We start from the raw sequence: 14,224 nt of genomic DNA, 5'->3' as shown, positions 1-14,224 counted from the left end.
TATATAAATTCTTATATGGTCCATATCTTAAGTCTTCATTCTGAGGGGAAAAATATGGTCCAATAGTTTAAAAGTCTGTATGTTCTAATGGCCTTCAACTTATATAAAAGTTTGTGAATTTGGTCTACATTGCCGGCTGAGCCCACACCACTGTGTGGGTTATGGGACATCAAGATCCTGAAGACGGTTTGCTGGACAGTCTGAACATCACTATCCTCCACCACCTTTTTCTGCCACTATCACCTTATTCCCTTTTGAACATGTGTGATGACTCAAAATAAGACAATGTAAGAATTAATGCACAGTGAACTTAGAGGTTGGAGTTGGGTTTGGGCCACATTACTGTTGACTGAAGGAAAACACTTCCTTCTCACCAGAACGAGAGAAGCATCTGCTGTTGAGGAGGAACTTATTGGCCCAGTTCCCACCCAGAAGCCTAGAGAGCTCAGCATTTGCTTTTTTGCCAAGTGTCTGCAGAGAAGTGCAGAGAGGGGTTATTCAGCAAAAACACAGTCAGCTCTCCTAAAATAAATTACGCCAGCTAAACCTGGCAGACCGACTATCCTACTACTTTCAAACAGAATGGATGAGATCCTTACATAAATGAATGAAATTATGACTTCTACTATATATTTATTTCATCAATGAAACACCATTTAAGTATTTTCCCCCCATCTCGCATAACAACTCTATGGAAAAAAGAGAATCAAAGAAGTTTCCTCTTGCTTGAAGTCACTCCGTCAGGTCTCACCAAGGATAAGAGTCCCAACTTCCTAATCCCAACCTTGTGTTCCTACGACACTCGCTGAGACCTCTTGAAATAGTCAGGAATTTAATTTAATTAATTAATTTATTTAAAAAATATTTTTATTGAATTCAGAGAAAGGGAGAGGGACAGGGAGAGAAACATCAATGACGAGAGATAGAATCATTGATTGCCTACCTCCTGCATGCCCCACATGTGGAATGGAGCCTACAACCCGGGCATGTGGCCCTGACTGGGAATCGAACTGTGACCTCCTGGTTCATAGGTCGATGCTCAACCACAGAGCCATGCCAGCTGGGCGAAATAGCCAGGACTTTTAAATGCCAGTAATAACCATCTCAGTCCCTGCCTTTTCTACCTGTACAAGCTGTAGGTACATCTTGCCCAGTCCTGAACCAATTCTGCTGAGGGCTGACAGCATGCCAGTAAGTTCCAACACAAAGAGGACAGGGTATGGAGTTGTCTCATTGGCCTTTCCTCATTCTCCTCTGTGTATGCTTAGTGGCCCTTTCTTGAGACACCTCCCAACCCCTACCTATCTCTCTGAGTAAGATTAAGGGCTTCTCTGATGCTCCCAGGGGATTCCTTGCTTTACTTTATTACTGCCCTCATCATCCTACCTAATAAAATGGTAATATGTAAATTACCATCACTCCGCTACGCCCATGATTGGGCCAGCGGGAGGTGCAGGGGGCGGGACTCGGGGTGGCCGGGGTAGCCGATTGGGCCAGCGTCTGCGCCATGGCTGTGCTGCGGCACAGAAGGGGCCTCTGGGGCAGCGAGCTCATGTCCCGCCGCGGACCATCAAAAGCGGGGGAGCTGGGTGCCTGTCCGCTGGTGCACCAGGCCTTTCAGAAGCCTCCGGCGCGGCAGAGGCTTCTGAAAGGCCTGGTGCCAGAGCAGACAGGCACCCAGCTCCCCCGCGATCGAAAGCGAAAGCGTGGGAGCTGGGTGCCTGTCCGCTCAGGCACCAGGCCTTTCAGGAGCCTTTGCTGCGCTGGAGGCTTCCGAAAGGCCTGGTGCACCAGCAGACAGGCACCCAGCTCCCTGCAATCGAAAGCGAAAGCATGTAGGGGACCCTACACGTGCATGATTCAATCATGCACTGGGCCTCTAGTGTTGTTTATAATGATCTACCAATGAGTCTGCATTTCTTACTAGATTATAGTTCCTTGAAGGCAGCAATAATATTTCAATAATTTTTACCTGCAGTAGCCAGCCAAGTGTCTGTACTATATTAGATATTCAATAAATGATGAATGGTAAATAAGTAAAGTGGGTAGGACCACTTTCCCACTAGGTCTGCCATCTCACCCTAAATCTCAGCCTGTTGCCTGGGCACCAGCACTTTCTCTAGCTCCTCTAACTTCTTCTAGGACTCTGACCTTGAACCTAAATCCTCAGCGATGGAGATTTTGGTTGAAACCAGATGGGCCACCAGTTTGACTTTAAAAAGTATCACATTCTATTAGCTCCAGATGCAGTGTACCATATCTAAATGAATCCTGTAAGAAACAACGGGCAGGTGGGCCAGTCAACACTATAAGTTAGACCACTAGCCACCCCTGCCAGAGGCCACCATCACAGCTGAACAAATTCCTCCAGCCCCAGTCTTGGTGAGTTTAAATCACCTGCTACATGATGTCAACTAGCATATACTACTGAGGTTCCAGAATGTTCTAGATCAGACTTTACTAGAGTGTCATTTAATATGTATCAGCTATATATAGGATTCAAGGTCATGTCAACTTCTCATTGCTTAAAAGAATAATTCCATATTCAGAATGAAAGTAATTTGTTTTAAGATAAAACAAACCTTACCTGAAGATCCCGCAATGTGGTTTCATGAGTATGGGTATCACCTTCAAGAACTGAGTATCGTTCCAACTTTTCTTGTTCTTGCTCCATCCAAACTTCAAATGCCTTGAGGTCTCTCTGGTACTCTTGGTGCAGGCGAACTAGTTTTTCAGACTTCGTTACTGCTTCCTGTCATTAGCATTTAAGATAGGAATATAATAAATATTACATGCAGTTTCAATGTACAGTAAGAACTCTTTGTTGGAATTTTAGAAAATCATGATTATTAGATCATTGGAATATGGTTTTCTAGAAGAATGAAGTTTCAAGATTTATATTAAAATATTTAAAAATAATATTAGGATTAAAAGAAGTTTTAAAGATCATTTTGTTGAGTTAACTTCCTGATCTCTGAACTCCTTATGAAGGGTAGCATCAACATGCCAAAAAAAAATGAACTAACTTTACTTGTCACAAAAATACACTTTTGCACCCTAGCTGGTTTGGCTGAGTGGATAGAGCGTCAGCCTGTGGACTAAAGGGTCCCAAGTTTGATTCCAGTCAAGGGCACATGCCCGGGTTGTGGGTTCGATCCTGAGTGGGGGACGTGCAGGAGGCAAACAATCAGTGAATCTCTCTCATCGTTGATGTTTCGATCTCCCTCTCCCTCTCTCTTCCTCTCTGAAATCAATAAAAATATTAAAAAATAATACACTTTTGCTTATGAAGAAAACTGAAATTCTTATTTATTATTTTAAGTAAGAATTTAAACTCACTGTGGACTTATTTTTCCATGTACTTTATCTAATAAAGTAGGATGTGCTTTGAAAAGTTACTTTTATTTTATGTGAGAGGACTAAATGAAGAACGATATTATTGATGCAGATTTCCTGCTTTAGAAAACTCTCAGTACTAGCCACACTAAGGCATTTATAAATCTTTATTATAATGCTGTTCAAAATTTTTCTTTTTTAAAAAATATATTTTTATTGATTTCAGAGAGGAAGGCAGAGGGAGAGAAATAGAAACATCAATGATGAGAGAGTCATTGATCGGCTGCCTTCTGCACACCCCACACTGGGGATCAAGCCTGCAACCCAAGCATGTGCCCTGACCGGGAATTGAACCGGGACCTCCTGGTTCATAGGTCAACACTCAACCACTGCGCCATGCTGGTCAGGTCAAAATTTTTCTTAAATTGGTAAATATCTAGGAATTCTTATTTGAGAAACATTTTCTTTTAGTAACTTTTTTAAAAATATATTTTATTGATTTTTAAAGAGAGGAAGGGAGAGGGAGAGTTAGAAACATCAATTAGAGAGAAATATCAATCAGCTGCCTCCTGCACACCCCCTACTGGGGATGTGCCCGCAACCAAGATACATGCCCTTGACCAGAATCAAACCTGGGACCCTTGAGTCCACAGGCCGATGCTCTATCCACTGAGCCAAACTGGTTAGGGCTAGTAACTTTATTTGATAGTTGTTGTTTTTTGTTTTTTCCCAGTGGTTTACTTAAAGTATTAAAGTTTATTTTGCTGTCTGCTATATAATTTTCTTCTATCTGCTTCCACAAATCCATCATTTACAAAAGTAAATGAGTCTGTAAGTAAGCACAGATCCAAGCATTCCCACGCCAGTGAGTGAGTCTGCATGGAACAGGTTAGTCATACCTTGGCTCTCTCCCTGATGGCTCTGTATCGTTCCTGCAGATCCTGGAGCTCTAACTGGGTGACATAGTGTTCCGTCATGCCATCTCCTTTGACTTCAATGGTTTCCAGCAAGCTGCTGTGACTCAGCACTTCTTCATTTAATAACTAGAGAATATTTAAAACACAATCAAGGAGTTAGCACATATACCATCATATCAGTGATACTGATAATATTAATATACTTTAAAATATATATTTTTATTGATATTAGAGAGGAAGGAAGAGGAAGAGAGAGATGGAAACATCAATGATGAGAATCACTGAATGCTGCCTCCTGCATGCCCCCCACTGGAGATCGAGCTCAGAACCTGGGCATGTACCCTAACTGGGAATTGAACAGTGACCTTCAGGTTCAAAGGTCGATGCTCAACCATTGGACCATGCCAGTCGGGTAATATTAAGATATCCAACTGTATAGTTGACAAGTGATCTCAGGTTATCTATTTGTAGATAGATAGATAGATAGATAGATAGATAGATAGATAGATAGATCTATCTGTATATTTGAGTGTGTGTGTGTTATTGTTGGAATACTACTATATATAAAAAAGATTTAGGAACATACCCCAATATTTATCTATGTACTTACCTATTTAAAAAATTTTACATGTAGTACTGTACTAATACAAGCATTATGAAAAGTACGTGAAAGTAGAAATACAAAAGTGGTAAAAAGAAAGCATTTTATTTCCTAATAATGAGTAATCTAAAGATATTACAAGTTGCCAAATTTTAAACAATCTGTATTATAAAACACAGGTCATCGAGATTTTCCTGGAAGAGAAACTTTTCACCCACAAATGAAAGTCTAGCTTCAGAAGCCATTTGAAATGATAGCACAAGCCCCAAATAATTTCCTTCTGTGTAAAGCCCGATCTTACCATCCAAGTGATCACATGTTTGCACGACAGAGGCATTCTGAAGAAGCCCCCCCCCCCCCCACCCCCAGAGAACAAGTGGAATGAGAAATCCAGCGCCCACCTTGGCTTTCCCCAGAGCAGCTATCTTCTCGCGCAGTTCTGCGCACGGCCTTTCCAATTCGTTCAAGCTGACTTCCACGCTGTCCATCCAACTGGAAAACTGCCGGACGTCATCCTGGTAACTTGTCCACTTAGAGAGAGCTCCTTCCAGTTGACTGAAAGGTATGTGGAAGGACAACAGTCTGTACAAAGAAGCTGGGGTGGTGCCTGCCCTGGCCACTCCACCCGCAGGAAGTGCACAGGGCGATCAGGAAGGGGTAGGCTTAGGCTGGCTTATCAAAGCTGGGTATCTGGCAAACAGTTTCAGGAGGCCAGGGACAGTTAAGTCAAGACCCCAGGCAGAAAGTGGGGCTGGATATAAAACCTGGAGTCAGTACTTCGGTCACAGGAGATGCTAGGAGCACCTTTAGGGCACAGCTGGGAGAGATCCCCCGAGTGAGACTTTTATGGAGGCAAGCAAGACTCTGGGCAGGGAGAGAACCAATACTTAACTCCATCATTGTGAGCAGGACGTTCAGGGGAGAGGGAAAAGGAATTAATAAAAGAAGGAAGAACTGAGCAAGAACAAGCATGGGAACTATCTAACATGAGATTTAAAATCAGAGAATTACAGTGGGAAAGTAGGGTAACATTTCCTGAATTAATCTAATGATTAAAACCTAATTGTTTCTCTTACATATATTAAGTACTTCCTTCTCTCAATGTGGGGATTATATTTTAACTCCCTTGATCATTTGTGCCTCATTTTACTGCTCTGCTTTGGGTGCTTTGTAGTTAACCCAGGTGTACCCCGGACCACACCACTGTAGCACACTGACCATAGACTTCTCATCGCCTGCTCCATGCACACTCTGGTCCCTGTGGCCTCTCAGCGTCAGGGCTTTCTTTCCATATAAGTAAGAAGGGCCAGGGATTGTTGACCCTGCAGCCTGCCACTGCCCTCCTGACTCCTGGGAATTTATTTACAAATCCTCCAGCTGCCCTGTTCTTGGGCGGGGCAACTCTGAGACACATGTTCTTCTCTGGCTTCCAGCACTGCTTGGGCAGGATTTAGTTCCAGCTGCCCACACGCCCTTTATTGGCTGCCTGTCCTTCCTCATCTCTTTCCCACCCCCTACTGGCTGATCTCCCAAGGAAACTACTGGATTTTAACTAATATATCTTTACATGATGAAACATTTATCTACCTTTGCCTTCTTAAGCAGTGACAACAATAAGCTAAACATGCAGTTATAGCACACAAGGCATAGTATTGCAAATGACCTAAATGCAAGATTGTACCTGCCAGTTTCTTTTGTTCTAATAAGAATAAAGAAAAGGGAAGGATGGATGGATGGAGGGAGGGAGGGAGGGAGGGAGATAGAGAGAGAGCGAGAGAGAGAGCGAGAGAGAGAGCGAGCCTGCCCCAGGAACACAGTGCTACTACGAGTAAGTGATGACACTGATCTTTCAGCCACGGCTTTGCAGTAGTGAGCTTTAGTTTCTCTTACCTTTTGCAACGGATGGCTGCAGACAAAAGGGAAGCCCACACATCCTTCACACTCTGCAGCTGCTGCTGAAGAGCAGGGATGCCTTCTGGAGCCGTGCTCTGCAGGACGGATTCCCCTCTGGTCACGATCATTTTCATCTGGATCTCCTTTTCCTGTTTCACTGATAATAGAGACTGTAAAAGCAAACATGGAAGTCTTTTGTCATTGGCATGTTTAACATTTCTGGTCTTAAATATTTCAGAGATAGAGATTAAACATGGCGGTTGAGTAAGTGAATGCTGCACACACTCCCAGGACCAAACTAGAATTACAACTAAAATATAAAAAAATCCTGAATAATCAACTGAAGACTTGCTGGAGAGAACCCTGATAACCAAGGATGAAAAGTGGAGCCCACATAGAGACTGGTAGGAAGGACAGAGGTGGGAAAGGGATGGACGGGCTCCCACAGAGAACAGGTGAAGTTCCAGAGATATATCTCAGCTGTGGGGGGTTGTCACTGAGAACTCTGGGGTCTAATCCCTCAGCTTGGCCCCCCAGTATAGAGCACCAGAACTGAGAAAAATGCCCACATAACATCTGGCTGTGAAAAGCATCTAACCATCTTTTCCTGACAGACAGCATGTTCGCTGTCTGTCAGGAAAAGATGGTTAGAAATGCAGGCACCCTCTTAAGGGACCAATGCACAAAATTCCATGTGCAGCCATTCACCTTGTGCTCCAGCAGAGGGAAGACAGAGTGGACTGGAGCTATGTGAGCAGAAGGCAGGGTTGGGAGCTACTGGGGTTAGAGGTCAGAAGGCAGACACCTGGTTTCCTGTACTGAGTCATTCCCATATGCTGCAGAAATCATCTTTCTCACACAGACATTTGCTCTCCAGGCAGTTTTGCCCGGGGAGTGTGTGTGTGTGTGGGGGGAGACAGTTGACCCACCCTATTGGAAAACACCTTGCCCCACAGTCCTGGAAGTTAATTGTTATTCTCACTCTTTTAAGAGATGTCTGCTATCACCACTCTTATTCAACATAGTACTGGAAGTCCTAGCCACAGCAATCAGACAAGAAGAAGAAATAAAAGACATCCAAATTGGAAAGAAGGAAGTAAAAGTCTCATTATTCGCAGATGACATGATATTGTACACAGAAAACCCTAAAGACTCCACCAAAACACTACTAGATTTAATAAATAAATTTGGCAATGTAGCAGGATACAAAATCAACACCCAAAAATCAATGGCTTTTTTATACACCAATAATGAATTCTCAATAAGAGAAACTAAACAAACAATCACATTTACCACTGCAACAAAAAAATTAAGATACTTAGGAATAAACTTAACCAAGGAGGTAAAAGATTTGTACTCCAAAAAAAAAAAAAAAATAGAGAAAGATATAAACAAGTGGAAGAATATACTGTATTTATGGATTGGTAGAATTAACATCATTAAAATGTCCATACTACACAAAGCAATCTACAGATTCAATGCAATCTGTATTAAAATATCAATAGCATATTTCACAGATCTATAACAAATACACCCAAAATTTATATGGAACCAAAAAAGACTCTGAATAGCTACAGCAATCTTGAGAAAGAAGAACAAAGTTGGAATAATCATAATACCAGATATCAAGTTATACTACAAAGCCACTGTAATCAAAACAGCCTGGTACTGGCATAAGAACAGGCATATAGATCAATGGAACAGAACAGAGACCCCAGAAATCGACCCAAGCCATTACGCTCAATTAATATTTGACAAAGGAGGCAAGAGCATGCAACGGAGTCAAGATAGTCTCTTCAATAAATGGTTTTGGGAAAATTGGACAGATACATGCAAAATAATTGAACTACACTACCAACTTATACCATACCCAAGGATAAACTCAAAATGGATAAGAGACTTAAATGTAAGTCATGAAACCATAAAGATCCTAGAAGAAACCCTAGGCAGCAAAATCTGAGACATCTCTCCTAGCAATATATTTATAGATACATCTCCTAGGGCAAAGGAAACTAAGAAGAAAATAAACAAATGGGACTATGCTGGAGGCTAGGAACAGTAGTTAGCATAATAAATGCAGGAGGTCCAGCAAAAGGTTGATGGACACCTTCAGCAGGGCTGAAGATCTGCATATGATTGCCTGCTGCCAGACAGCTGAGGGCAGTTTCCCCCAACCTGATGGTCCTTTATTATTTACCAGGCCTTACCTTTGATATGTATATCTGCTTTGCTAGAGGGAAAAATGTGTGAATAAAAAGCCCTGGGTGCGGTGATTCTAGGAGCTTAGTCACTAGAATTAAGTTCCCATCGGGCCCTCCAAAATGCCTTCCAAATTCATATTTCTTGTCTAGTCTCTTTAATCCATTTATGCACAGCCCCTTTTCCAGATTCTCGAACCCTTATAGATGCTGAGAAAGACCCCGGCAGGACTACATCAAAATAAAAAGCTTCTTTACAGCAAAAGAATCCATCAACAAAACGAAAAGGGAGCCCACTGTGTGGGAGAACATATTTGGCAATGATACATCTGTAAAGCGTTAATATTCAAAATATCTAAGGAACTCACACAACTTAACAAAAGGAAGACAAACAATACAATTAAAAAATGGGCAACGTGTCTAAATAGACACTTCTCCAAGGTGGGCATACAGATAGATGGCCAAAAGATATATGAAAAAATGTTCAAAGTCGCTGATCATCAGAGAGATGCAAATTAAAACAACAATGAGGTATCACCTCACACCTGTCAGAATGACTGCCATCAACAAATCAACAAATGACAAGTGCTGGCGAGGATGTGGAGAAAAGGGAATCCTAGTACACTGCTGGTGGGAATGCAGATTCCATAACAGCCATTATGAAAAACAGTATGGAGTTTCCTCAAAAAATTAAATATGGAACTGTCATTTGACCTAGTGATCCCACTTCTAGGAATATATCCTAAGAAACCTGAAGCACCAATCAGAAAGAATGTATGCACCCCTATGTTCATAGCAGCACAATTTATAATAGCTAAGAACTGGAAATAGCCCAAGTGCCCATCAGTAGACGAGTGGATAAAAAAAGCTGGAGGCTAGGAACAGTAGTTAGCATAATAAATGCAGGAGGTCCAGCAAAAGGTTGATGGACACCTTCAGCAGGGCTGAAGATCTGCATATGATTGCCTGCTGCCAGACAGCTGAGGGACAGTTTGGTACATTTATACCATGGAATACTATGCAGCAGTAAAAAAGAAGAATCTTTTACTCTTTGAGACAGTAGGGAGGGATCTGGAGAGTATCGTGCTAAGTGAAATAATCAATAAGAGTATTGTGCTAAGTGAAATAAGTCAATAAGAGAAAGACAGGTATCACATGATCTCACTCATATGTGCAATCTAAGTAACAAAATTAACTGATGAACGGAGTGGCTCCAGAGACACGGAAGCATAGAACAGTGTGTGGAATCTCGGAGGGAAGGTGCTGGAGGGTGGGTGGGTGGGAGGTAATCAACCAAAGACCTTGTATGCATGTATGCATAACCCAAGGACATAGACAATAGGGTGGTTAAGGCCTGAGGCAGGGGGCAGGGGCAGGGGCGAGCTGGAGGGGATCAATAGGGGAAAAAAGGGAACATATGTAACACTTCCAACAATAAAGATTAAATATATATATTTCAGAGCTCCTGAATATTGTAGAATGATGTTCAATTGTGTTGAGCCTTGGCCCTCTCAGGCTGATCAGGGAAGGATGGGAGAGTCACCTGCTGGTGAGTGGCAATAAGCGGTCACTTGTCACCTGCTGGTCTCCAGGGGGCCTTGACTTTGCAGCTCTTAACACTTCTCGGAATAACCCTTCTTTCCACCAAAGTTTTATTTTACTGGTTTTTGCTAAGAGACCAATAGACTAGAGTGGAATTCATGAATTCTCAAAAGTCACAGGATGGAGAACTTTATAAATGTGAAGGCCTCTAGCCCAACAAAGAAAGAACTGTAACTTATTTATTTATTTATCTTTTGTTAATCCTCACCCTAGGATATTTTTCCATTGGTCTCTAGAGAGAGTGGAAGAGACAGAGGGGGACAGACAGAGAGAGACATTGGTGTGAAAGAGACACATCAATTGGTTGCCTCCTGTATGTGCCCCAACTGGGACCAGGGATCGAGTCTGTAAACGAGATACGTGCCCTTGGCTAGAATCAAACCCTCAACCCTTCAGTCCATGGGCTGATGCTCTATCCACTGAGCCAAACTGGCCAGGGCTATAATTTATTCTATATATTATCAATTTATGTATTTCAAGTTCTTCAAAGGCGCTCATCTTTTTATTTAACAAGGAAGTTTGAATCAAAGTTACAAAACTGGTGTTATCACCTAAAAGGCAAGCTTCTTCTCTCTCCTAATCTGGACCTGCCACCCTCTGCAGAGTCAGCCTCAGCAGCTCATTGCCATCATAAAGGGACTGCTGGCTTTTCTCCCTCACCATGCTACTTGTTCACTCTGGCTTTTGCTCCTGTGGCACCATTCTCAAGTACCAGTTTAGGTTTCGGACTTCTTGAGAAACCTGCTCTGGCTCTCAAGCCCATCCCTCCTGCCTGGTTCCACTCGGTACCTATAACCATAACCCTATCTGCTGTTACTGCTCTCTGTGCTTCAGCCACAGTGAAATCCTTGAGGACAAAGATGATACTTTATCCCTTTTTGAATCCTTGGTACTAAGACAGAGTTACAGTCTCCTAGAAGACACCCAGCATATGCAGGCGAGAAGAATGAATAAAGAACCATTGTTTTGCCATAAATGGAAGATAGAACTAATGTGTTGGGATGGGAGAGTTGACTAAATGATGTAGGCAGGCAAGTGAATTGAACAAGATGAAAAACGTCCTGCCCTACAAAATGGCTCATTGAAATATTTTTTCAGAATAGATGTGTCCGTGATGTGATTCGAAACTAGCCTCTTAACCGGCTACGCAGCAAATAGCCACACGTGGGTTGTTTTATTTTTGTGAAGCATTGTGTGTGACCCTGGAAGGCTTAGGCTACCCCGCCCTACGTGAAAGGAGCTTTCTGAGATGTCCCGGGGCGGGAGTGTGACGCAGCAACACCAGGCAGGTGGAGACTTAAGACATTTTGAGGTCCTGGCTGGATGGCTCAGTTCGTTGGAACAGCATCCCATACACCAAACAGTTGTGGGTTTGATTCTCTGTCAGGGCACATACCTAGGTTGTGGTTTCAATCCCTGGTTTCGGGAGGCAACTGATTGTTTCTCTCTCACATTGATGCGTCTCTCTCTCACTGTCTCTCTAAAAGTCAATAAAACATATCCACATATCCACAGGTGAGGATAAAAAAATAAATTTTGAGAAAAAACAGATTCTGTCAATTAGCGTTATTTTCTAAAGATGCATACCTCCAGCTTGAGCATCCTGCTGTCCAGCACGCTCTTGTCGGAGGTTGGGTGGCAGTAAGACTCCAGCATGTGAACCACGTCTGTCATCCAGTCTTGCAGCTCTTTCACCCCAAGGGAGAACTGACTGTGTTCTGCAACGATTCTATCCAGTCTCGACACTTTCTCCTGGGAATGACAGGCAGACATGCGTTTCCCTCTGTCCGTTCCACAGAGACCTCACAGCCTGAAGCTACTCAAACTGGCAAGCTAACCATTTGGTTCAAATAACTAGAATCAGATATGATGCCAATCTATATTAATCTCTGAGATGTGTGAACTCTTTCTGAATAGTAAAAATGTGAGAATCATTGGGTCAAAAAGCAGAAAAATTACAATTTACTGTCCCTAAACTTAGTTGCTATTCTTCTTGATGATAATTGTGATTTTTTTTTCAGACAGAATCAATACAATTTCTTCCTATTGCCTCATCTGGGAGACCAATCAAAGTGGTTTCTAGCTGTCACATAATCACATTTGGCTCCGCTGATACCACATGACCTACATTGCTAGCAAGAGTTCTAAAAAATAATTATCTGAGATTTAAATTTTAAAAGTTGGGGACATAAATATGATTTTGTTTATTAATTACAAGTCATATCCAACACGGTGAAGTTTATGAATATAAACTTCAGCTCTTACCTCATTCAAACATCTATTGATATTTGGTATCTAAATAAATACAAAGGAATAGAAAGATGTCCTTAATGAATTCTAACTTTAGATATGTGCCAGATTTTCTAAAGACAAAAGGAGTAACTTATTCAGAGGAAAAGCATTTGTGTAAACATAGTCTGTTTCCTCCAAGTCTATATTAGTGTGACTGTGTCAATAATGTTTTATTGAGGACCTGAATTAGCAGACCAGAAGTGAGTCCATACTAAAATGGGGGAAGCCAAATTAAAGAAAAGACTAACTTACAGCAGGATCCCTACATTCTAAGACCTGAAACGCAAAAGACAAATATAGGGAACAAATGTCACAAAGCACACAAAGCTTCGAGTAGGCTTGCCCCACCAAGTTCAAGACTGGTCTGCGACATGCCAGCTGGACGCTCTAAACAAGATCATACTGGGGTCCCATTTACATCTTTCTAGGCTGTTAGGAAAGAAATGTAATCAGTTAAACAAAGCAATGCCCGTTCTGAGCTCTGCTCTGTTGATTGAATTGAAAATCTCAATCCTTGAGTACTATGTCATGAATATAAAAAACACATCCTTGAGTACTATGTCATGAATATAAAAAATTTAGACAAACTTAAAAAAAGGATCCCAAACTCATTCTATTTAGTCTACGAAAATGTAAACTGCTTTGGATTCTTGTTTTTCTAAAGTAATTTGATCTGAGTTTCCTTAGGCCCCAAACTGAATGTTGCCTGAAGTTTATGCCTTGGGTTTTCAAAACAGCACAGCAAACACGCCAAGTGAGTATAAAGGGAATATGCTGTGCGCTAGTGGAGACTGGGAAGTCTCTTCACTTCTTGGACCCTCCCTCGCTCTGTTTGGAACCACACTGAGATGACGCGGCACAAAGAATAGACTCGGACTGCAAGGCTGGGCGTAGACTCACAGGCCTTACTCCTGACCTGGGCTTGCACCCTGCACAACCCCCTCCCCCTGCCCCGAGATTCCAGATGGGTGGCATGTCCCACACTCACACACGGCACCTGGCAGGCATTACCTTTGTCACATTGCTTAGCGCTAGATACTGAGCAGACAGCTGCGACACTCTGTGCATAAAGCTCTTGCTGGCAGCTTGTCCTTCCCACAGCTGCTGCGCTTTCTCTTTTAGCCTGTGGAGCTGAGGCGCGTAGCAGTTTATTTCCTCAAGGACAGACTGAAAAGCACAAGCAAGTTACTATTAAGAGGCTGGGGGAGAGCACACTGCCCACGGAGCGGGCTCTGGCCCGAAGAGCGCGGACATCAACACACACTGGCGAGCAATAGGTGCGCCCAGGAGGCGTGGTGATTTCCAGGCTGTACACGGCACAGGCTGCAAGACACAAACAGATCCACCTCCACGGACAGCTGGGAAACATACCATCGATCAGAAAT

General features: G+C 42.6%; 1 protein-coding gene across 8 annotated transcripts in view; it reads right to left on the bottom strand.

The window, feature by feature from the left end:
• The window catches only part of SYNE1 (spectrin repeat containing nuclear envelope protein 1), a gene marked incomplete at its 5' end in the record, with an annotated part of 384,290 nt that overhangs the window by 182,111 nt on the left and 187,955 nt on the right, over positions 1-14,224 (bottom strand). For all 8 annotated transcript variants that reach the window (XM_079780696.1, XM_079780700.1, XM_079780701.1 and 5 more), the window contains 6 exons: positions 2,588-2,752; positions 4,236-4,379; positions 5,256-5,409; positions 6,745-6,917; positions 12,135-12,299; positions 13,851-14,006. In XM_079780696.1, coding sequence (XP_079636822.1) covers positions 2,588-2,752; positions 4,236-4,379; positions 5,256-5,409; positions 6,745-6,917; positions 12,135-12,299; positions 13,851-14,006 — 957 coding nt within the window. The remainder of the gene's footprint in view (positions 1-2,587; positions 2,753-4,235; positions 4,380-5,255; positions 5,410-6,744; positions 6,918-12,134; positions 12,300-13,850; positions 14,007-14,224) is intronic.

This window comes from Cnephaeus nilssonii (genome assembly GCF_951640355.1).
Source record: "Cnephaeus nilssonii genome assembly, chromosome: 9".
Taxonomy (NCBI): Eukaryota; Metazoa; Chordata; class Mammalia; order Chiroptera; family Vespertilionidae; genus Cnephaeus; species Cnephaeus nilssonii.
The sequence above is the reverse complement of the archived record's forward strand: the minus strand, read 5'-3'. Positions and strand labels throughout refer to the sequence as shown.